Source organism: Arachis stenosperma, chromosome 7, assembly GCF_014773155.1.
Source record: "Arachis stenosperma cultivar V10309 chromosome 7, arast.V10309.gnm1.PFL2, whole genome shotgun sequence".
Classification (NCBI taxonomy): Eukaryota; Viridiplantae; Streptophyta; class Magnoliopsida; order Fabales; family Fabaceae; genus Arachis; species Arachis stenosperma.
The window spans coordinates 4,313,362-4,339,242 of NC_080383.1; the positions used below are offsets into that span (position 1 = coordinate 4,313,362).

General features: G+C 34.2%; 4 protein-coding genes across 5 annotated transcripts; 1 reads left to right on the forward strand and 3 right to left on the reverse strand.

The window, feature by feature from the left end:
- Positions 1-9,531: 9,531 nt before the first annotated feature.
- Positions 9,532-10,482, reverse strand: LOC130939239 (F-box protein At3g07870-like). Its single transcript, XM_057867360.1, has one exon. It carries the CDS (start codon positions 10,480-10,482, stop codon positions 9,532-9,534), a length of 951 nt encoding a protein of 316 aa, XP_057723343.1.
- A 2,630-nt stretch (positions 10,483-13,112) lies between these two features.
- On the reverse strand, positions 13,113-16,979 carry LOC130941842 (glucan endo-1,3-beta-glucosidase 12-like). Of its 2 annotated transcripts, XM_057870458.1 has the most exons (5): positions 16,913-16,970; positions 16,587-16,716; positions 15,344-15,841; positions 14,009-14,039; positions 13,113-13,919 (listed from the first exon to the last, which is right to left on the reverse strand). In XM_057870458.1, the coding sequence occupies exons 2-5, from the start codon at positions 16,645-16,647 to the stop codon at positions 13,757-13,759; spliced, it is 753 nt and encodes a 250-aa protein (XP_057726441.1). In that variant the 5' UTR covers positions 16,648-16,716; positions 16,913-16,970; the 3' UTR covers positions 13,113-13,756. The 2 variants fall into 2 exon arrangements, with proteins under 2 accessions (XP_057726441.1, XP_057726440.1); XM_057870457.1 differs by having other exon boundaries at positions 16,587-16,979.
- A 2,993-nt stretch (positions 16,980-19,972) lies between these two features.
- Positions 19,973-22,135, forward strand: LOC130941919 (pentatricopeptide repeat-containing protein At2g42920, chloroplastic). The gene has a single exon (XM_057870560.1). The coding sequence runs from the start codon at positions 20,083-20,085 to the stop codon at positions 21,688-21,690; it is 1,608 nt and encodes a 535-aa protein (XP_057726543.1). The 5' UTR covers positions 19,973-20,082; the 3' UTR covers positions 21,691-22,135.
- Positions 22,136-22,234: 99 nt separating this feature from the next.
- On the reverse strand, positions 22,235-24,931 carry LOC130939240 (AT-hook motif nuclear-localized protein 16). The gene is made up of 4 exons (XM_057867361.1): positions 24,679-24,931; positions 24,510-24,631; positions 23,340-23,473; positions 22,235-23,015 (listed from the first exon to the last, which is right to left on the reverse strand). The coding sequence occupies exons 1-4, from the start codon at positions 24,929-24,931 to the stop codon at positions 22,235-22,237; spliced, it is 1,290 nt and encodes a 429-aa protein (XP_057723344.1).
- Between the last annotated feature and the right edge of the window lie 950 nt (positions 24,932-25,881).

Below are 25,881 nucleotides of genomic sequence, written 5' to 3' on the forward strand. Positions count from 1 at the left end.
ATTCTAGTGGCAGTAGACTATGTATCTAAATGGGTGGAAGCAATTGCCACACCCAATAATGATACCAAGACCGTGCTGAAATTCCTACAGAAACACATCTTCAGCAGGTTTGGTGTTCCCAGAGTACTGATCAGTGATGGAGGCACCCATTTCTGCAATAAACAACTGTACTCTGCTATGGTTAGATATGGAATTAGCCACAAAGTAGCAACTCCGTATCACCCACAGACAAATGGGCAAGCTGAGGTCTCTAACAGAGAGCTCAAAAGAATCCTGGAACGGACTGTTATTGCCCGTAGAAAGGATTGGGCAAAGAGCTTGGATGATGCTCTGTGGGCATACAGAACAGCATACAAGACTCCTATAGGAACCTCTCCATACCAACTAGTGTATGGGAAGGCCTGTCATCTGCCTGTGGAACTGGAACATAAAGCCTACTGGGCAACCAGATTCCTAAACATGGACGCTAAGTTAGCTGGTGAAAAAAGATTGCTCCAACTAAATGAGCTAGAGGAGTTCAGACTCAATGCCTTTGAAAATGCAAAAATTTATAAGGAAAAGGCAAAGAAGTGGCACGACAAGAAGTTGTCATCCAGAGTCTTTGAGCCAGGACAAAAAGTCCTGCTCTTCAACTCTAGGCTCAGATTGTTCCCAGGAAAACTTAAATCCCGCTGGAAGGGTCCGTATGTGATTACAGGAGTATCACCATATGGATACGTTGAGCTTCAGGATACTGATTCTGACAAGAAGTTCATCGTTAATGGACAGAGGATCAAGCATTATCTTGAAAATAATTTTGAGCAAGAATGCTCAAAACTGAGACTTGAGTGATTTTCAGTGAAGGTCCAGCTAAAGACAATAAAGAAGCGCTTGCTGGGAGGCAACCCAGTGATTAGAATGGTATCTGTTCTGTTTAATCAAGGTTTGATACATATTCTTAAAGGGCAATTATCAAAATTGAAGGAATTCACAGAGTTACAGAAGGATTCAGTGCGAAAAGCAGAGAAAAAGAGCTTACTGGCGAAAAAACGCCAGTAAGGGGTACCTTGGGCGTTAAACGCCAGAATGGGCACCATTCTGGGCGTTTAACGCCAGGTGTGCAGCATCCTGGGCGTTTAGCAAAACGCCCAGTGATAAAAGGATTTCTGGCATTTAACGCCAGCCAGGATACCTGGCTGGGCGTTAAACGCCCAAATAGGCCAACAAATGGCAGGGGGAGGAGATTTTGTTTCCCACTTCAAATTTTTTCAAACTTTCTTGTTTTGATCCATATTTTTCTGAATAAACACATTACAAACTTTCATCATTCACCTTCCAATTTCAAAAATAAAATCTTCTTCAAATCTATTTCAAATCCTTTCCTAGGCTCTTTCAAAAACTCAATTATCTCCTCAAATCCTTTCCATATCTTCTCAAATCTCCTTCCAATTTTCAAAAATTTCTCCTCCTCTCCTATTTAAACACGTTCGGCCACCCTCCTTCCCCACACCATTCGAATTTGCTCTCCTCCTCTCTCCCCTCTTTGCCTTCTTTTGCTTGAGGACAAGCAAACCTCTAAGTTTGGTGTGCTTTCCGTGATCACTAGGCCAAGATTTATCAAGATCATGGCTCCTAGAGGAAAACAAACCAATTCAAGAGGCAAGAAAGAGAATAATCCAAAGGATGTTTGGAGTCAAGAGAAGTTCTTAACCAAAGAACATGCAGACCATTACCACAAAATAATGGGTCTGAGGTCAGTGATCCCGGAAGTCAAATTCAATCTGAAAGAAGATGAATATCCGGAGATCCAAGAGCAAATTCGAAACAGAGGATGGGAAGTTCTAACCAACCCTGAGACAAAGGTTGGAAGGAACATGGTTCAGGAATTCTACTCAAATCTGTGGCTGACAGATAAGCAGAGAATGACTAGAACTGCTTTCCATACTTACAGAACCATGGTCAGAGGGAGAATTATTTACTTCCATCTGGACAAAATAAGAGAGGTCTTCAAATTGCCTCAACTGCAAGATGATCCTGAATCCTTTAATAGGAGGATGGTGAGAGCAGATAAGGGGTTGGATCAAGTTCTAGAGGACATATGCCTCCCTAGAACATAATGGATAACCAATTCAAAAGGTGTCCTAAACCAACTCAAGAGGGGAGACCTCAAACCAATTGCAAGAGGTTGGCTAGACTTTATTGGGCGTTCCATATTGCCCACTAGCAACCGTTCTGAGGTTACTATCAAGAGAGTAGTGATGATTCATTGCATTATGCTTGGAAAAGAAGTGGAGGTTCATCATCTGATTGCTTGTGAGATCTACACAATTGCAAATAAGAATTCCACTGAAGCCAAACTGGCTTACCCAAGCTTAATCTCCTTGCTCTGTAAAGAGGCTGGGGTAAAAATGGGAGTAGATGAATTCATACCCATTGAACATCCAATCACCAAGAAGTCAATGGAAGGACAAATGCAAGACAACTCTATCAAAAAGAGGGCGCAGGAGTTCCTCCCTGAATTTCCTGAAATTAACTATTGGGCCAGCCTAGAAGCATCTATCACCAAGTTGCAAGAAACTATGGAGCAACTTAAGGAAGAACAGTAGAATCAGAACTGCATGCTCTGCAAATTGCTGAAGGAACAAGAGAAGCAGGGGCGTGAACTTCAAGAGATGAAACGCCAAAAGCTCTCCCCTCAAGTGGAGGGAGCATCCACTTCTCAAAATCAAGGTTGTTGAGTCCTAACTCTGTGATAACCTCTATCATTAGGAGCCTATTTAAATTTTTTGTTTTCTATTACTATTAGTCTTATCTTATATCTATTTTTGAGTCTTGTTCTTAATTCATGACATGTCTTAAAGCTATGAATCTCCTATGAATCCATCACCTCTCTTAAATGAAAAATGCTTTAATCACAAAAGAACAAGAAGTACAGGATTTCGAATTCATCTCTGAAACTAGTTGAATTAGTTTGATGTGGTGACAATACTTTTTGTTTTCTGAATGAATACTTGAACAGTGCATATGTCTTTTGAATTTGTTGTTTTAAGAATGTTAAAATTGTTGGCTCTTGAAAGAATGATGGAAAGGGAGAACTGTTATTGAGGATCTGAAAAATAATCAAATTGATTCTTGAAGCAAGAAAAAGCAAAAAAGAGAGAGAGAGAGAGAGAGAGAGAGAGAAGAAAAAGCAAGCAGAAAAAGCCAATAGCCCTTTAAACCAAAAGGCAAGGGTAGAAATAAAAAGTGATCCAAGGCAAAAAGAGTGTGCTTAAGAACCCTGGACACCTCTAATTGGGGACTCTAGCAAAGCTGAGTCACAATCTAAAAAGGTTCACCCAAGTATGTGTCTGTGGCATGTATGTATTCGGTGGTAATACTGGAAGACAGAGTGCTTTGGGCCACAGCCAAGACTCATAAAAAAGCTATGTTCAAGAATCACCATACTTAAACTAGGAGAATCAATAACATTATATGAGTTCTGAGTTCCTATGGATGCCAATCATTATGAACTTCAAAGGATAAAGCGAGATGCCAAAACTGTTCGGAAGCAAAAAGCTACTAGTCCCGCTCATCTAATTGGAGCTAAGTTTCTTTGATATTTTGGAGTCTCTAGTATATTCTCTTCTTTTTATTCTATTTTGATTTTCAGTTGCTTGGGGACAAGCAATAATTTAAGTTTGGTGTTGTGATGAGCGGATAATTTATACGCTTTTTGGCATTGTTTTTAGTATGTTTTTAGTATGATTTAGTTAGTTTTTAGTATATTTTTATTAGTTTTTAATTAAAATTCACTTTTCTGGACTTTACTATGAGTTTGTGTGTTTTTCTGTGATTTCAGGTATTTTCTGGCTGAAATTGAGGGACCTGAGCAAAAATCTGATTCAGAGACTGAAAAGGACTGCAGATGCTGTTGAATTCTGACCTCCCTGCACTCGAAGTGGATTTTCTGGAGCTACAGAAGCCCAATTGACGCGCTTTCAACGGCGTTGGAAAGTAGACATCCTGGGCTTTCCATCAATGTATAATAGTCCATACTTTGCCCGAGATTTGATGGCCCAAACCGGCATTGCAAATCAGCTTCAGAATTCCCAGCGTTTAACGCTGGAACTGGCATAAAAATTGGAGTTAAACGCCCAAACTGGCATAAAAGCTGGCGTTTAACTCCAGGAAGAGTCTCTACACGAAAATGCTTCAATGCTCAGCCCAAGCACACACCAAATGGGCCCGGAAGTGGATTTTTCTGTCATTTACTCATTTCTGTAAACCCTAGATCACTAGTTCACTATTAATAGGATCTTTTGACATTGTATCTATACCTCATGACACTTTATTCTCATTGTATCTTCTACAGCATGAGTCTCTAAACCCCATGGTTGGGGGTAAGGAGCTCTGCTGTGTCTTGATGGATTAATGTAATTACTACTGTTTCTCATTCACTCATGCTTGCTTTCATTCTAAGATATCACTTGTTCTTAAACCGGATGAATGTGATGATCCGTGACACTCATCATCATTCTCAACTATGAACGCGTGCTTGACAACCACCTCCGTTCTATCTTAGATTGAGTAGATATCTCTTAGATTCCTTAATCAGAATCTTCGTGGTATAAGCTAGAATTGATGGCGGCATTCAAGAGAATCCGGAAGGTCTAAACCTTGTCTGTGGTATTCTGAGTAGGGTTCAATGATTGAATGACTGTGACGAGCTTCAAACTCGCAATTGTGGGGCGTTAGTGACAGACGCAAAAGAATCACTGGATTCTATTCCTACATGATCGAGAACCGACAGCTGAATAGCCGTGCCGTGACAGGGTGCATTGAACATTTTCACTGAGAGGATGGGAGGTAGCCATTGACAACGGTAAAACCCTACATACAGCTTGCCATGGAAGGAGCCTTGCGTGTTTGAAGAAGAAGACAGTAGGAAAGCAGAGGTTCAGAAGACAGAGCATATCCAAAACCTCAACCTGTTCCCCATTACTGCAAAACAAGTACTTATTCCATGTTCTTTTGCTTTTTACAATCAACCCTGATAATTATTGATATCCTGACTAAGAGTTACAAGATAACCATAGCTTGCTTCAAGCCGATAATCTCCGTGGGATCGACCCTTACTCACGTAAGGTATTACTTGGACGACCCAGTGCACTTGCTGGTTAGTTGTGCGGGATTGCAAAAGTGTGATTGCAATTTCGTGCACCAAGTATGCACCAAGGATCGGTGTTCGGGATGGGTTGTTGAAGCAAATTGATAGAGCTGAGGCAGAAGCCTTGGAGGTTTTACCGTCTGCAGAGAAAATCAGGGAGGCAGTATGGGATTGTGAATCGTCTAAGGCCCTAGGTAGTGATGGATACAATATAAATTTCATCAAGAAATGCTGGGACGAGATTGGTCATGAGTTCACGGAGGCGGTAATGGATTTCTTCCAAAGGGCAAAGTTACCATCAGATGCGAATATAACATGGGTGACTCTGGCCCCAAAATTCCTGGGTGCTAAGGAGATAAAGGATCTTCGACCGATTAGTTTGGTGGGATGTGTGTATAAGGTGATTTCGAAGGTGTTGGTGAGAAGAATGAGGTCGGTTATGCCGGGCTTGGTGGGTGAGACCCAGACGGCATTTGTCAAAGGTAAAAAAATTAATGATGGTGCTCACATATCCTGTGAGACAGTTCATTGGCTCAAAGCACGGAGACGGAAAGCGGCGATCATTAAGCTGGATTTTCATAAAGCATATGATAGAGTCAGATGGAGTTTCGTGGATATAGTGTTACAAAAAATGGGATTTGGACAGCGTTGGAGGAATTGGGTGAAGGAGTGTGTCAGCACGGCCACTATGTCTGTTCTGGTGAATGGGTCACCATCCAAGCCGTTCAACATGGAAAGAGGGCTCAGACAAGGGGATCCCCTTTCTCCATTTTTGTTTGTGTTTGTGGTCGATGTGTTGAATCGGATGGTGGGAGAAGCTGTTAGGAACGGGCGCATTGAACTGCTACTGGTCGGAGGAGAGCATATCAAATTATCGCACTTACAGTTTGCAGATGATATGATATTGTTTTGCCCCCCGGTGACAGAGACAATACTCAATTATAGAAGACTATTGCGGTGTTTTGAGTTGATGTCAGGGTTGAGCATTAATTTTGATAAGTCAAGTCTGATATCGGTGAATTGTGAGCAGGAATGGATAGATCATGCCTGTGGTTTGCTGGGGTGCAAGAAAGCAGTGCTCCCTGTTAGGTATCTCGGGATTTCCTTGGGTGCGAATCCTCGTATGGTGAAGACTTGGAAACCGATCATTGATAAGGTGGAAGAGAAACTCAGCCTCTGAAAAGCAAAGGTTCTAACCAAAGCAGGCAAGCTTGTTCTTATCAAATCAGTGCTGAATAGCCTACCTATCTACTACCTCAGTCTATACAAGATGCCAAAGGCGGTTGCGAATAAGCTTATCACTTTGCAAAGGTAGTTTATATGGTGTAAGGGGGATGGTAATGATGGTATTCCGTTAGTAAAGTGGGAGCTGGTTCAGGCACCGAAAAGGGCTGGGGGTTTGGGGGTTGGGGATGCGGTGCTTCGGAATACAGCGCTTTTATTTAAGTGGTGGTGGCGATTTTCTAAAGAGGAGTGCCCCTTGTGGAAGAAGATTGTATGCTCGTGCAACAACCTGAACCCTGATGTAATGCTAGTAAATCAGCAATTACCAGTTATAAGAGGGCCCTGGAAAGACATATGTCATTTAAATATAAAAGAGCAGAGGATAAAAGCAAAATGCTTACTGGCCTGGCGATGGAGGTAGGGAATGGGAGGAGTACACTGTTTTGGGAATATAACTGGCTGCAAGGTGGCCTCTTGAAGGTAGCTTTTCCAAAACTATTCTCTATTTCGAACCAGCAAGAATCGATGATAGGGGATTGTAGATTTTGAGATGGGATGGAATGGATATGAAACTTCCAGTGGCGGAGAGAGTTATTCCAATGGGAGCTGGAACTTGTCCACCAACTTCACGAGCGTCTAAGGCCGGTGAAGTTGTCAGATGGTAAAGATGATAATATGGTTTGGAAGTTTGATAGTAAAGGGGTGTTTTCTACCAAGTCTGTTGTGCAGATCCTACAATCGGAGACTCTGTCAGATGAGATAACGAGTTACAGTTTCACAAGTTCAGTTTGGAGAGAGGTGGTACTACCGAGAATTGAGCTTTTTGAGTGGTTTGTGCTTATTGGTAGAGTGAATACCAAGAAGAGGTTGAGTAGACTAGGCGTTATTAGGCCCAGTGATAATCTCTGCGTACTATGTAAGAAGGAGATAGAGTCGGTGGAGCATTTATTTCTCCTATGTGAACTAACATGGCAAGTGTGGTGCAGTTGGTTGAAATCTTTTAGGGAGATGTGGCCTATTCCTGGAACCATAAGGGAACTATTTGAGCGGTGGACTGGTGGGCATAAGCGGAAACAAGATTAGAAGAAATGGTTGTCGAGGTTCTTTGCAGTTATTTGGAACATTTAGGTGGAACGCAATGCTAGAATCTTCAATAATCAGGAAACAGGTGTGGAGTTCGTAATAAGGAAGTCGATTCTGAGCTATAACGAATGGATCGAGAGTGATCCTTTTGGTGGTTGATGCAGGAAGTTACAAGGATTTATGTATTTCTATGAAGTTCTTATTGTTTCTTCTGTTACTCCACATTAGTGTGTTAAGCTTATTTTTATTAAAAAAAAAAAGAATTTTTTTTTCAATTTTAAAGTTCAAACCTAATATTTCCTATTAATAAATTAAACTAGCTACTGCATTAACCAATTTTACATTATTAGCATAGAATTATAGCAGTTCATGTGGGTGGACCTAGTCATCATCAACATTTAGTTAGAAACCAAATTGATTTGAGTTGTTGGGTGAAACAAACTTTAGTTCAATGGCCCAGAGTTTACCTCCGAAAGCTCTATAATTTATATCCTAATGTCTTCACTTTAGATCATAGGGTATAATATAATCAAGATTCAAGGGCCCAATTACACTTCTTAATTAATAAACACACTTCTTAAACAACCAATTTGGTCCTTGACGAAGGAAAAAAAATCAATTTAGTCGAGTGGATAACTTATTCCTTCACTTAAATAATTGTTAGAGTTTAATATAATTGTTAAAATTTAAACAAGTATCGTAAATTTAAATTTCATTTTGTATATGCAACAGTGATAAATTCACACATAATTCTTGACATGTCAAATTGAAAATACAAAAAAAAAATAAATATTGTTCCAAATAATAAACTAACTGATTAAACTATTATTTAACTTACAAATCCTCCATTTTAATGCATATGTATAAACTATAAAGTTATTATTGTCCAAAAAAAAGGTTTATATATGTATGAATCTTAGAAGATGAAATGGATTTTTAAAATAAATGTAAAAAAATTGATTAATGTTTGATATCTTTGTAATTGGAAGAATTGAAGTGTTTATTATGTAATTATTGAAGACCATTGCATAAGGCAACTGCCTTCTCTGTAATTGTGTATCAAGTTTGAATGTGATATTTTTTTATTGTTGCTTTCTGGTTTCTATACATTATTTACACATCTTTATTATAAAATTAGTATTCAAACATCATGTTCTATCTTAAGGTTTGAAACATTACGATCTTTACCTGCTTCGGGAACATTTGTAGCTTTGAAACAATAATGCTCCCAAATCAATTGTTTAGGTGATAGCAAAGCAGTCTTGAGGAAAACATTATCCATGAAACTTTTAATGCTGAGATTTAATTTAGAATATATTATATAATATAATTAATTTGAATCTTTGTTCTTGAGAAGCTTTTCCTTCTACTTTGAATAGTGGAGCCATCGTTCTTTGTTTATATGGTTCCTCACAGTACCATTCCCGGTGATATTGATGACATAACTCATTTCACAGATTTACCAAGAAAGTTTCTATTACCATCCTCTCACTTATTCCAACCTTCCTTTGTCATCCTAAAGTTGTTTTGAGAAATTTGTTAGCTTTCGAGCAATGCCATTGTATCAGTGAATCCTATCTCGTTGACTATATCTTTTTCTTGGATTTTCTTATGATGTAGATTTGCTGCTTAAGAAAGGAATAATTGAGAATTGGTTAGGTAATAGTAATGCAGTGGCTACCATGTTCTTCGATCCTTAATAGCTTGATGTTAACACATATTCCACTTAGTTTAATTAATGATGGATTATTATTTAATTAGTTGTCAACCAAAGAGAAATATACATTACTATTTTTAATTAGATCTTAACTCTTAAGAATCGTCCGGATGTTGGACTCGAATTTGTTTCATTCATCGGATACACACTTTCAATTTCAAGTTTTCAAACCTGTTCTTGCATGGAATATTTTTCTACAATATATACATTGAATGACGAAATAAGGTGGAAAGTGTGTGTAATCCAATACATAAAAATATTCATGGATTAAAATGTTATAAAATTAAATTATGTTCATACTGAATGGTAAAAAAGCAAACCAAACAAAAATTGACTCCAATAAATGAAACAAAACATAAAACATAGAGCAGGAACATTATCATGAATAAATATTCTGCACCAAAACATTATCTCCGATGATAATATCCTTCAATCGAATGAGAGACGGAACATGGTGAACTATTTGAAAATGGTCATCATACCACGGAGTAGTCAACAAAATCCTAAACTCTTGATTTTCAGGATCATGGTAGGCAATGCAATCATGTAATTGATATGTACTGTCGGAACTTGCAGAATGCTGGAAAATAGGAGTCCAAGATTCTCCAACTCCATATCTTTCCATCCTCCACATTGTGCCAAGCAGCTTATTAAAATATATCAAGCAAAGAGAATTCCTGAATTCAAATAAGATGAGTTTTGTACCTGGATCCCTGGGCGCCATAGAGAAGGTTTGAAACTTCTCCGTGTCGAAATTGAAGGCCCATATCGAGACATTTCCATCAACATCTAAACCAATCCAATGAAGTGCCCCGTTTAAATAAGTACCAATCTCACACAAATTTATCAAATTCTTGGGATAATCTATCTCAATATTTATCCATGTCGATATTCCAACTGTGTGCATTTCAAAAACCATACTATGATCTTCAAAGATATGTATTCTCACTAGCTTGTATTGGTTTGTTTTTGGGTGGAAACCAAAACCCCAATGTATTTGCTTGCAGTGTTTCTGGACTGGAGGGATTTTTGGAAGCCTTATGAACTCACCTGTTATTGGGTTGCAAACAAGTGAACTGTTTCTATACTCTGGATCACTCAAGTAAAAAAGACCATTACAAGGAAGTACTTCAATATAAAGTTCTCTACCCTTTAATGATTTAGGACCAGGTAGAGGAATCTCAAATTTAGGATCAAGTTTTATGCTGCTACTACTATGATTCAGGACGTCAAACACCCTGCAGCAGCATGGATTGTTTCTCCGTTCATGCCATTCAATTGGATCATATTCAACAAGGCGAAAGATTCTGGAACGAAAGGGTCGGATCATGGTAGCAGGAAGTGTACGAGTAAAGAGTAATTTGGCAAAGTTTGGATCAGAAATTAATATGTTCCAATCCTTACAAACACATCTACAAATCAGAATAAATTTCATGGGAAGTCTAACAAAAATATGGATAATTATATCAACCGTAAGGCTGGCAAAACAAGACATGGTTGAAGCAAGTGAAGTTATGCTTCTAATGGTGAAGTTTGCTGATATTTATAGGCATGCTACCGGATGTGAAATCAGTTACCAAAAGAATAAAATTGTATTTGGTGTGAATCTTTATCTTTATCTTTATTGAATTTGGGAATTATTTGTTTAGGTATCTTTATTAGAAATTTTTAAAATTTTATTTATAAATTATAAATTAAATTATTTATTTAGCTGGTTGTTTTTAAAATTTTTAAATTTAAGTTGTTAGATATTTAGTTTCTAAAATTGTTGAATTAATTTTAAAAAATCATTTTATTTGGTTGCTGCTAGTGTTAGTGAGTGTTAAAAGGGAGCACACTGTTTAAAGGGTTGCGTTTCACTTTTTATATTTGGCACACTCCCTCTTCTGCATGTGCTACATCAGTTCTTCTTTTACTTGCTGAAATTCACAAGGTAATGTGATCATATTATTTGACACACTTTTGGTTTGTGTATTCTCTGTAAGTTTTGTATGGAGCAAAATATTCTAAGCCAGTAGAATTGGGGAGAAAAGAAAAGTCAAGTAAGGAAATGCTTGTCTGTGTTTGTATATAGGCAAAAATTTGTCATGAGTCGTGATTATTGATGCATATCTTTTATGGCTTTTTTAATTAAATGCGCGTAGAAAATTCTTTAATTTTCAGAATGCGCATATGTAAAAATGTTTATTAAAATGCGCAGGGCCATTTTTAGGATGGCAGATACAAAATAGATTTTCACACCATTTTTGGCATGGTGGCCACGAAATGGAAGGACCATTTCACTTAGTGCAGGTACAAAATGGGGAATCCATTTCAAGAGTGGCAGAAGCGAAATAGATAGACCAAATCAAGGACAGCAGACACAAATTAGAGGCACGGCAGTGGTAATACATTTCATCAATATCAATGAATAAACAAAAATACACAACAAAGCACACAATGTAAGCAGCCTACCTGTTCCTGCAACTCAATTTAGTGTTCTGATGTTATTTTTTTAATTTTTTATTGTTAAATTTTTATTGTATTTTTTTATTTATATGACAACTATTGTTCATATAAAATTTTTTTTATTCATTTTTATTATTTTTTTCTATCTTTTATTGTACTATATTTATGTTATGTATAAAATTTTTTATTTTTTTATTTGATTTTATTCATATAAATTTTATTTATTTTTTATTATAATTTTTTTGTTCATATGATATATATTGTTGGTTATAATTATTATATACTATATTTGTATGATTTTTTTGTTTTTGTTTTTTATTTTTATTATATTTTTTACTGTATTTTATTTTTGTTTTTATTTTTTATTTTTACTGTATTTTTTACTGTACTTTATTTTTGTTTTTATTATATACTAATTATATGTAACAAAAGAGTCATAAATAATAAAAATTTATAGTCCAAAATATACTAAATCAAAAAGTACTCACGAGACTAAAATAAATTATAAAATTTATAAGCTAATAAAAAAAATAAATATTGATCAAAATCAAAAGAACGATACTTTTAAATTCTGAAGAAAAATGGAATCTATGTTAAACTATTGGCAATGTAAAACATGATTACAATTTGCATTGTAAAAAGGCTCTTGAATAATACATAAAAATTGAAAACATGATTACAGTTCCACTGCATTGAGTTCGTCCATTTCATGTACTTTATACACGAATTCTACCATTTTATGTGTGTCATAGACGAGGTCACCCATTTTGTGCCTGCTGCAGAAGATGTGGTCCGTGTCAGATTTAATGCACCATTTTGTGCTCACCATTCTTAACTTGTTATCTAGAATTATTTCGTGGCTAATCCAAGTAAAATAGCCGTGCGTATTTGAGGAGGAAAATTAAACCGTGCGTATATTGAAAATTAAAGAATTTTTCATGCGTATTTCAATAAAAAAGTCTATCTTTTATATTCTTCAATTTATACTAGCTTATGATATATTTTTTTTATTGTGTATACTTTTTATGTGAGATATTGAAACAACCTAAATGATTAACTACATTGTGCCAGCATTCCTATTGTTGTCTGTTCTCTACTTTAAATCCGGAAACGCAGTTCTAAGCCTTCCATATGCATATAATAGGATTATTATTATTAATATATTAACTGAATTTTAATATTTATTATTTATGTATTTAAAAATTATATTTAAAAATGATTTATTTAGTTTCATAATAAATAATAATTTTAAATTTAAATAATTTATTAATTAATTTATATTTATTATACTATATATTTAATAATTTATTGAAAAATAAATATTAATATAATAAATAAAAAAATAATCTAAAAAATATTGTTTAAAAAATTATAAGGACAAATAAATCCCTAACTAATTTAAATTTAGAGACAATTAGATTCTGTCCATTTCTGAACCTGACACATTAGCATTTTTCGTTCAGAGTTGACAGAAAAATACCTACAAGGACCGCGTTGTGTGATGGAATCAGGAAACAGAGACCGAAGTAGATCGATTTTATTTTGAGTGGTCGCGCTGTCATTATTAAAAATGGACAGGACTGGATTGGTACTTCACTCATTTTTTAACCATTTTAATACCAAAAGCTGATTTATATTCTTTCAGTCTTTGACAATTACAAGATTCTGTTAGATTCATTGAGACAGGCATCTGATGAACTCCAACTTCTGGAGGTAAGCAAACTTATGCAATCTTGTGTATTAGAGAAAAGGGAAGAGGCTGCAGCTTCATTCCAGAAACATATCTTGGCTCTCCAAAATAATAAAAATGAGGATGATCCCTCTTGTAAGTGTATTATGAAGATGTATATTGTTATTTTGTCTACTAAGTTGTATACATATATTTAATCATAACCATATATTTAATCACTACTCTGGTTTAGGGATATGTAATGATAGAGACTAATGCAGCCTCACACAAATACTATTATTCTAACAATACAAAGACGTTAAACGGCTCTATGAATGTCCATCATACTATTTATTTTTCTACAGTGTATCTACCATGTATGTCCTATGAATGGTCTTGTTGTAGCAAGGGGCAAAAATTTTATAAATAAAACTCATATCCTATCTAATAATAAATAAATGATATATTAGCATAGAATACAGGACAGCTATATTAAAATAAAAATACTCATCCAAAGTGTGACACAAATTTTAGCATAGCTATGTGATGTGTCAGCAGCTGCAGAGGGAGAAGGGTTTGTGGGCACTGGAACTGAACCAAACACATTTGCACCGATTGAATTTGTGGTGTTCAATACTGATGAACTAGTACTGCAATTTCAATTTCAATTTTAGACCCCAAATTATTCTATTTTTTTAAGGAAAAAAGACAAGTAGGTATTTTGGCAAACGTGGTTCACCTTGTTGATGGATACTGACATGTAGTAGTGCCTGAAAAACAGGTAAGTACATTAATTAATTAAATTGTCTTAAAATAAAAAATTAAATAAATAAATAAATAAAATAGAATGATTATTTGAACAAAATAATTCCAATAAATGTGATACATACAATACAACACTTTTTTATTCATATGTTACTTTTTTTTTTCTTATGTCTCATTTATAGGTAGTATTCACTTTTGTATAATGAAAAAATTAAAATGATGAACAAAAATACTTCTAAATACCAGTGACAAATTGACAAAACAATTTTGAAATGAAGTAGCTTTTTGAGAAGCAGCTTCCTAAAAGGTAGAAAGAAAAAAAAAAGTTTGACTTTTTTGCATCATTCATTTGGCACTTTAATTTGTATCTCCTATGTATCCACAATTCCACATCCCACAAGACCACAAGCCATTCTTAGTCAAAAGCTTATGATAAAAAAATTCAGTACAAATTTCTTTTTTCTATACTCTGTTCAGAATTTGATCCCATGACCCACCTAATTGCACATGACTTTGGTGGTGGTTAGTCAAAATTAAAACCCAAGAATCATCCATAGATAAGAGTAGTGCTAGATTTCCGGGATCCTTTACTATTTTTTTCTATATCTATCTTGATTAAAAACAAATAATACTTTAAATTTTACAATGGAGAAAAAATGTAATAATGAGACCATAAAATTTCAAAATTTTTTATAATATTTGTCACTTTAAATTTAATACATTTATCATTGAATCAGAGAATTAGAGATTCAAAAGTTTAAGAGTTTATAAGAGGTTTAATTGGAGTTAAATCAATTATAATAAAATAATATATATTTTTAAAAATTATATATATTTTATAATTTTAAATTGATTAACACTAAAAAATTAAATCAATTTGATGGATGAATCAATTTTTGATCAGATTTTTTTTTTTTACCATAGTCAACTGATATTTTCTTCAACTAGACTTGTTTGGTAGCTAATTTCTAGTTAAACCGATTGAATTAACTAGTTTGATCCGATTCTTATAACAGTCCCATAAATTGCATCTATTTGCGCGTATCAAATATATACTAGTTTGGTCTAAAATGAAAGCATGATTGTGAATTAATGCAGGGGCGGAGCTACCTATAAAGAAAGAGGGCAATCGCCCCTCTCATTTTAATTTTTTACATGTAAATTTCAGTTTAGTCTTTTTTTTAAATTTTATTTTAATCTTATTTTATTGTGTAAATATTTTTGACCCCTCTCTAATATTTTATCTAGGTTCGCCCCTGAATTAATGCATTGAGATTGAGCATGATTGTAAGATTAAGAAGAGGCTTACTTGGATTAGTGTTAGTAATGAGAGCAGCTCCACCAAAATTGCAGCTATTAGGAACAGGATTCTTGAGATAATACTTATTGAATGCATAAGAAGCATGTTGTTGAATAGTATTTGGAATGTAACATATTCCACCAGGTTGAATTGCTGAGCAATCATCACCACCATAGCCACAAGCATAGTCCAATGCAACTTGCAATGAAGTTTGTGAGGCACTAGGGCTTGCAATGCACCAGCTTGCACCTGAAGAAACTGGTGATGAATTCACTGTGGTAGGTGGAGTAGTAATTGGGATTGTTGATGCGGGAGAAACACTAGTACTATCAGGGTTTGAATTAGGGTTTATGAATGGAGATGTTGAAAAAGTTGGTGTGGTTGGAACCAAGTTTGGAATTGTTGCAATTGGAGTGGTGATATCTTTTTGTGTGGTGAAAATTTGAGCATCATTTAATAGTACATTCACATGTCTACTTTCTTCCTTCATTGTCCTATATGAACAACCTGTGGTTCAAAATTGAAATCACCATTGAGGTAAAGCATATGAATCTCAAGATATTACTAATTATTAATCATTATGTATTTTTTTATAATGAAGATTACTAATTAGTTTTAAATGAAGATAAGTAAGTAGGGTACCCTATGAAGAGAGGGCATATGTAATGAGTCAAAGTAGTTGGGTTGGGGCCCCTTGTTATTGTATCTTTTCAAGAATTGGTGGAACCATAGAAAGGTGTTGTTACAAGTTACAACCCTATGTGAATAAACCTTAGAAAACATGAGCAAGAAAAGAACCTTGTTCAAATTTCTGTTGTGGAAATTTGTTCTGATTAATCATCCAAACAAGGCATAGTAAAAGTAATGATTAACTGAGCAATAGAAGAGACAACATTTTGAACTAAACAAGAAGAGAAAAAGGTGCTTAGTTAGTTAACTAAATTCCAATTAGAAAGAACACAAAATAACAAAGAAGGACAAAGCAATTTGTTGTTTCAAAAAACTTCAAATAAAACCAATCAGTTAAAGAGAGAGCAGAGAATATATTCAAAAGATAAAGTATGCAAAGGAAAGCAACTGAATACATTAAACCAAAAAAAAAGGAAACAGAAGTGAGGATTAAGAAACAAACAAACAGTATCTTCAAATTTAAGCAACAAATGTCAGAACAGAACAGAACAGAACTGAACTGAACTGAAGAAGCTAAATAAATAAAAGAAAAAAGAAAAAAAAAAAGAAGAAGGAAAATTACCCGAACATAGGAACTGACTCAGTAGAAGAAACATTACATAGTAGTTTACACATCTTTCCATGATTAATCTTTTACTTCTTCAACTTGGTACTTCACCACTTATATATATGTATATATACACTTGTTCTTCCTATGAATCAATGAAAGAGAAAAGAAGATATCATTAACTAGAGAAGCAAAGAAGGTATAAATATAGATAGATAGATAGATAGAAGAGAAGGAGGAAAAAGGAGGGAAGAAGGGTTGAAAAGAAAAACAAAGTGAAAGGAATTGAAGAAGAATTTGGTTTTGGTGTGATGATTGTAATGATGGCTGCTGATGTGTACATTTTCTGCCTTTTTCTCTTTTCTTCTCTCTATTCACTGTTCTGCAACACTTCTTCTCTTCTTCTTCTTTTTTAGAACCATACACATTATTATATTATAAGACTCATAGCCATGAAAATGTTCTGGAATCTGTGTACTAAATGGCACATGCTTCCCCTAGGATATGATATTATATTTTTCTGTGTCTCTTTCTCTATATGGCTATATAGTTATGCTTAGACAGTAAGGGAAAAAAATATATATGAATATTCTTTTTTACTTGACACTGACATATAAACAAAGTTGGTGTTTATAAGTCACTTAATAATTTATAATTTAAAGGGTAGAAAATAAGAGATTAGATGTTAACACATAATAGATTATTTCATTCCCTAGTGAACTTGGATCATGTCATCCATAGAACAAGAACTACAACTTGCCATTATTAGTAAATGTGACTATAAATTATGACTTCCAAATTTTATTACTAAAAATTTAGTAATCAAATGTTAAGAATGAGAATTAAGTTGGGTTGGTTTAGTGGTTAGTTCATTAATTTGTTTAAGTAAATATCGGGAGTTTGAATATCATTTTGTGCATGTAACAATTCATCGGCCAGCAACAAACTCTTAAATAAAACTTTGATCCTTGATTGATTAGTTTTTGACCTGAAAGATTGAAAAAATAAATTAAAGTTCAAACCTAATATTTCCTATTAATAAATTAAACTAGCTACTGCATTAACCAATTTCACATTATTAGCATAGAATTATAGCAGTTCATGTGGGTGGACCTAGTCATCATCAACATTTAGTTAGAAACCAAATTGATTTGAGTTGTTGGGTGAAACAAACTTTAGTTCAATGGCCCAGAGTTTACCTCCGAAAGCTCTATAATTTATATCCTAATGTCTTCACTTTGGATCATAGGGTATAATATAATCAAGATTCAAGGGCCCAATTACACTTCTTAATTAATAAACACACTTTTTAAACAACCAATTTGGTCCTTGACGAAGGAAAAAAAAATCAATTTAGTCGAGTGGATAATTTATTCGTTCACTTAAATAATTACTAGAGTTTAATCACACAAAAAAATAATTGTTAAAATTTAAACAAGTATCGTAAATTTAAATTTCAGTTTGTATATGCAACAATAATAAATTTACACATAATTTTTGATATGTCAGATTGAAAATATAAAAAATAAAAAAATTTAAATATTGTTTCAAATAATAAACTAACTGATTAAACTATTATTTAACTTACAAATCCTCCATTTTAATGCATATGTATAAACTATAAAGTTATTATTGTCCAAAAAAGGTTTATATATGTATGAATCTTAGCAGATGAAATGAATTTTTAAAATAAATGTAAAAAAAATGGGTACATTAAATAATGCAATTTGACCATAAGAAATTGATATAAACGAAAGTAACTAATACTCTGGCTACTTTAATTAATTTAATCAAATTTGTAAAATAATTGCACATATTATTTCGATGCGACACAATGGAAAAATAATTATGTAAACAAAGTTTGTGGGATGTGACATATTTTTACTTTATGTGTAAATAGACCCACATTCAGAAACAAATAAATTAAAAATCTGTGCCACAATGAACATTGATTATAAAGAGACAGTCCTAATTAAATAATCTGTATGTGAAGACAAATAATTTCAGTTAGTCACGTGTGAATCTGTTTGGAAGGACCAACAGAAAAATCGTACTGGCAAAAATTAAATATAAATAATTGTGCATTTGATATTAGTTTCAATAATATATATCAGAATGTATAGTGCCATAATTTAGGTCTTAAAAAAATAGATATTATATTATTATAAAATAATGCTAATCATATAGTATGTGTTTCTTAATTATATCCACAAGCTTCAAAATATCACAATTATTCATAAAATAAAATTCAGATTCTACATTTAATCTTATCATAAGGTTAGTTCACGTGACAAATTCATGGTGCCTGGGTCATATTGATAGTTCTAATGCCTATAATCATAGTGTTACTTAAAGGAGCCCTCACATACATTTCATGAAGTTATATATCAATAAATAAATTGAATCATTTATGAGTTCACATTATCAAGCAAACGAGAAAAAGATGACAGCACAGCCAAACTAACAACAATGATGATAGTAATAAGAGGTAACTTCTGCATTTATTATAGAAAGTTAATTAACACCATATGATATAAAATTAATAATTAAGAGTGATTAAATAATTTGACTAAATTATTATTTAATAATTTTTAATTATTAATTTTATATTAAATTAACTGCAAGTAATTTTTTATTATTTTATGTCTATCAAACTCATCAGAGTCGTAATAAACTAATAATAGTTTTTTAAGTTGACTTTCATGAGAAAAATAGAAGGTTTAGTTTTTGTTCACTCAGTCATAGATATAGTAAAATTTCGCCTTAGATAATTTAAATATATAAAAAAATCGATAGAATATCTAACTAAGAGAATAAATTAGATAAAAAAAAATAGATAAATGACAAAAAATATAAAAAAAAAACTTAAGAATACCATATATTACATAATTAAAAAAATATAGAACTTTGTTAGGTAATTAATAATTTTTGTGAATAATGTAAATAATAGACTCTAAAATTAACCTAATAAAATAATAATCTTAATATTTCTATTGTCTACCTATATTTTCCAAAAAATATTTGTAAATTATCTTATTATAAAATTGGATATAATAATATACATTCGTCAGTCATCACTAACTATATTTATGATATAAAACTAAATTATTTGTACAATTATATATTTATAAAAATATTATGTATATATTAAAAATTAATTATCAAATTAGTTGTAATATTTTTTATATAAATATATGTATTATTTAATATATATTTTTATATTTTAATATATATTTTATATCAATATTAAATTTAATAATTGATTTTTTGTACACACACGTAACATAATCGTCTATTTATATATGATTACATATAGATGGTCCTTTCAATCATACACATTCTAAGAAAATAAGAATTAACAGAAGAGTTTATATTTTTATCACATGCTTTATCCACTCAGTAACATGTATGTATAGATAGATACCTAATCTACTTCACTGATTCTGTTTCAATTCCTAAGCCCTGTTCTGTTCTTCCCACATATGACATAGGACCACACAAACACAAGGCAATGGCAAGTGTTTGTTGTTGTGTACTTGCTCCATCATCATCACCATCCATATCCAAGTTCATCTCTGACCATCCATGCCTAACCATGCTCCAAAACCACTGTTCCACCATGAAAGACCTCAAAAAGCTCCATGCTCACATGATCAAAACTGGTCTTGTTCTTGACCCCATTGCTGCCAGCAAAGTCCTCACCTTTTGTGCTTCCCCACATGGTGACACCAACTATGCACACATGGTGTTCACCAGAATGCCTAAACCAACTCTCTATTCTTGGAACACCATCATAAGGTGCTTCTCTAGAAGCTCAACCCCACATCTTGCTGTATCAATTTTTATTGACATGTTGTGTTCTGATGATGATTATGTTCAGCCGCAAAGCTTGACTTATCCTTCTGTTTTCAAGGCTTTTGCTCAACTTGGTGATGTCCATGGTGGTGCTCAGCTTCATGGGAGGGTTGTGAAATTGGGTCTTGAAGATGATGAGTTCATTTGTAATACTATCATATATATGTATGCTAATAGTGGCTTGTTAAGAGAGGCTAGAAGAGTGTTTGATAAGAAAGTTGAACTTGATGTTGTTGCTTGGAACTCAATGATTATGGGGCTTGCAAAATATGGGGAAATTGATGAGTCTAGGAGGATGTTTGATGCAATGCCTGAAAGAACCCCAGTTACTTGGAATTCCATGATCAGTGGTTATGTTAGGAATGGGAAGCTTATGGAGGCGTTGGAGCTTTTTCGCGAGATGCAAGAAGAAGATGTTGAGACCAGTGAATTCACAATGGTGAGCTTGTTGAATGCTTGTGCTCACTTAGGAGCTCTTGAACATGGAAAATGGGTTCATAATTACATAAAAAAGAGTGGTTTCGAGTTTAATCTTATTGTCACTACGGCAATAATTGACATGTATTGCAAGTGTGGATCTATTGAAAATGCTATTGAAGTGTTTGATGCATCATCCACAAGAGGGTTATCAAGCTGGAACTCAATTATAATAGGCTTAGCCATGAATGGACACGAGAGAGAAGCAATTCAGTACTTCTCTAAGCTTAAATGTTCAAGTCTAAAGCCAGATAGTGTCAGTTTCATTGGTGTTCTAACTGCTTGTAAATATTTAGGAGCAATTGATAGAGCAAAGGACTACTTTGCACAAATGATGAATGAGTATGATATTGAACCTTCAATAAAACACTACACTTGCATGGTTGAAGTGTTAGGCCAAGCGGCATTGCTAGAAGAGGCAGAAGAACTGATAAGAGATATGCCTATAGAACCAGATGCTATTATCTGGGGATCTCTGCTCTCATCTTGTGCGAAGCATGGGAATGTAGAGATGGCGAAACGGGCTGCAGAAAGAGTTTGCAAGTTGAATCCGAGTGATGCAAGTGGTTATGTACTTATGTCTAATGTTCAGGCTGCGTCAAAACAGTTTGAAGAGGCAATTGAGCACAGGCTTTTGATGAAGAGGTTGACCGAGAAAGAACCAGGTTGTAGTTCAATTGAACTAGATGGAGAAGTTCATGAATTTCTAGCTGGAGGGAGGTTGCATCCTAAAACTCAAGAAATTTACTACTTACTTAATGACTCAAGTTTTACACCTGAAGATTGAGTATCTCTCAAGTTATGAACTCATGGAACTTAAAATCCAATTTTGTATATAGAGGAATTGGCTTCAATATAGTGAATTATTCCAATAAGATAAAAATCCATATTTGATTCTCAATACTCAATAGTGCTAAATAACAGCATGACAGTGTCCAAATTTAAGAAAAAGGAAAGTGTACATGTCATCTTGTGAATGTTTTTTTAGATCAAGTGATTACCATTTACCACAAGGCTTATGCAACTTTATTTCTTTGTAGTTTCTCATAACTCAATTAATGCTCTATATTTTACTCATTCTAGTAACATTTGGATAGTGAAGGCCCTTAGCTTCTAAGCTGCATGCATATTTTGCTTCTGTGCTGCATGCATGTATGAACTGAAATAGTGAAATATAGAGTAGTCTTTAGACTCTAATGTATTCAAATCATACAACTCATTGATTTGTTGAAACAATTAATAATACAACAGAATTAAGCATATCATATTGTTTAGCCATAGTGTATATTGTTTGGATATGAGACAATTACTGAGTAATAGTATACTAAGTCTCAGCTTTTTGACAAGTTCCTCCCTGGTGCCCAAGAATATATCTCTGGTGCCATTGTTCCATTGGTGAGAAGGTTCTGTGGCATTGCATACAAGTCTGAGATATCGAGATGATGTGTGGCGCGTCCGTTTTGGTAATGCTGATTCTGCATTGCAGCCGTGAGTTCTTCGTCTTCCAATGGCAGGCGATCGAAGGTAGCATGCATGAATGATGCAGCCATGATCACAACAGGTCCTGAAGCAATCAAGGCACCAACAACAGCACCTCCTACAACTTGCCCCTGAGCACCAGCCAAGTAAATGGTGAGGCCAGTGATTCCTGGTGGTGCTGGTGGGGGAAGGATTGACCCCAGCAATGAGAGGATCTCGAATCGGCCGTGAAGAGTCACAATGGCGCCGGATGAGGCCGGTTGGCGCAGAGTTACATTTGTCACACAGCCAGTTCCACTTAGTATGCAGAGGCCTCTCTGCTTCCTCCTTGCAAAGTTCAACAAGCTCTCATTCACATCACAGCCAGAGCTTACTTCCATAGCATGAGCTTTGAGTGCATTAGCACTGTCCCTTGTCACAATTATTGGTGGCTTCGGCTTGTTCTTGGAGCCGGCAGGCCTGCCACGCGGCCGCCTTAAGGCTTCCCCCTCGGCAGCAGAGGAAACCGGTGAAACTGCTTTTGGAACTTTGGTGGTGGCAGATATTAGAGTAACATCAATGCCAGACTTATTATTATTATTATTATTGTTATTATTATTATTATTCAGGTTACCTTTTTCTTGTTCTTGCTTTCTATCCATTTCACCAAACATTAAGAATGTCTTTGAGATTTTGTTGGCAAAATGTGAAGTGAGTAAGAAGAGCAAATCGCTCTCTTATGCTACATTGAAGCTTAAGTAGTTGCTTTATGACATTAAAATTTTATAGGACCCCAAAAGAATGATTGTGTATTAGGATGGAGTTAAGTAACACCAACCTCATAAAACAAATGTTTGTTTTTTTCATCACTCTATGCCTAACTCCTACTAACTTTTTGCCTCATCTCAATTGCCTTCCCCAACAGATATCTCATGCCGTATAATAATAATTAAAATTGTTTGGCTTTATTTTACTAACCTTGTGCACAATATTAGCCAACTACCACATTTTTCACCATATAAGAATGCTTTATATTTAGCATAGAATTTGCACATATATGTTCTTAATATGAGAATGTTCCTGCATGTCAGAAGAATTGTATTGCTCTTGTTCTAATGGAAATATTGCAATAAAATTCCAAAATGAAAAATCTTGGTGATTTCTCTGTTTAATGCATCTACAATTGAATTAATCCTGATGCATCTAAATGGTAATAATAATACTGTAATTCACCTTCCAGATACAATAATCCTACCTCATGATAAGAAAATAGAGACTGTTTAAAACAGTAGATACCATCAAGAATATGAAGATTGGATCTAGACAAGATTTGAACCTTTAACACTTGTTTGATTAAATGAGTGTGCTAACTATTGGATCAATTCAAATTGGTTGTATGCTTCTAAATTTAAAACAAAATTAGTTTATCTAAGTGGACAGATCATAAGTTACAAGATGTTTTATACTTTAACCAAACTTCATTCTTTTTAAATTGAATACCAACAACTTTTAAATAACTACAAGTCATTAAAAAAATAAAAATAACAAATGAAAATAGTAACTGATAGTGTTACTTATTATAAAATGTAAATTGAAATAAAATACATATTTATCTAATGTAAAATATATTTATAGCCAACCATATTCTATTTATAATGTTTACAAAAATAAATAAAATATAGCTGTAAATTTTTTTAAAAGACGTGTTTGACCCAAAATATTTGATTGTTAATAGTCATTTGCTTCTCTAATATCTTTATTCAGATATGTTTTAAATATTTAATAATAAGACTAAGAGACTCGTTTAATGAAAAATAATAATAAAAAAAGTGGTTGTTAATTAAGTGATTGAAAAGTGAAAAGGGATTAAGTTAGTTAATTACGTGTATAAATAGTAATTAGCAAAGGAATCAAGAGAAGCCAAGTCAAAAATCAAAATTGAAACCAAAGAAGGAAAGTAGTAGTTGAATCTGTTTGTTTTCGTAGAGAGAGAAAAAGCGCACCAAAAATTTATTTGTGAGCAATTAGAATATTATCTGAAATGAGTCTATTTTTGAAAAACGCACTCTGATTTGGGCTTATAATTTTATTTATAATACCTTGTAAAATAATTTTATACATAACTGAAAACAAACTGATTGGTCGTACCTGAGCCATGTCACTGGCATCTGGCACCTTTGGAATCAAACAAATTTGAGTATGATTGAAACTTTTCAGAATTCTGCCACTGTAAAAGAAACTTCTCACTGCCTTAAAAATGTCACCTCCAACTATATCCCAGAAAAAATGAAAAAATTTAGTTGTAAACCGTCATCACCAGGAGCACTCTGAGCATGAATACTAAATGTAGCTCTTTTGATCTCGTTCATAGTTACTGGCCTTTGGAGCCTACGGTTCATGGAAGCTGTAACTTTAGACTCCAAATCCTCTAAGTATGGATTCGGATCAGCCGAACAAGAAGAAGTAAAAATATCGCAAAAGTAGTCTTCAGCTACCTTTGCAATATCCTCCGGTTTCGATGCAATCTCATTGTCCCTCCCCACTAATCTCCAAATTCTGTTCCTTCGCATGCTTGATTGAAATTTCTGGTGAAAGAATCTAGTGTTCTGATCTCCTTCTTTTAGCCACTTGACTCTAGATTTTTTTCACCAATAGCTCTCTTCTTTCAAATATGCCAGCTCCAACTTCTCCTCCAAACTGATAACCTCCTCTCCCCCATTGATTTCAGCCACCCGCAACTCCTCTAGTTTAACTTGAAGGTCTTCAATTTCTTTCCGAGAGTTTGCTTTGTGAGTTTTCTGCCATTGAACTAGTCTATGTCTACAAACTTTCAACTTTTGGACCAAGGAGAACATAGCCGAGCGTACAACTTCCATTCTCCACACTTCACTGACAATTTTCTTGACATCCTCTTCTCCACACCAACGTTCCTGGTATTTAAACCGCCATTTACTATGCTAGGATTGAGGTTCGGTTTCCATCAAAATTGGAGCATGATCCGAGCCTGACTTTGTGAGCCTGTGCACCACTGCATTCGGAAACTTCAACTTCCATTCCATCCCAACTAAATAGCGGCCAGGCCTCTCCTTCACCAAATCATCTCCTTGTCTTCGATTTGTCCACGTGAAAGGGCACCCCACCATTCCAATATCCACTAATTCGTTAATGTCAATAAAATTAGTGAATATTGCAATGGTGGTTGCTGATTTTTTGCCTCCACCCTACTTTTTCGCTTGACTTGTTATAGCATTAAAATCGCCTGCTATTACCACTTTTTCTTCCAAGTGTTGGCTCGTTGTTGTAAGCTCCTCAAACTGTAAGGATCGAATTTGTTTCGAACAACTCAAATGGACACTAATGAACGTCCATACCTCATTGCTTCCGATGTCCTTAATTTCGGCTGCCACAAAAAATTCTCTACTACTAATAATTTGAACACTGATGCTGTCCTTCCAAGCTAGCACAAGTCCTCCTGTCACTCCTGCCGGGTTAACAATATGCTAGTTTTTGTAGCTGCATA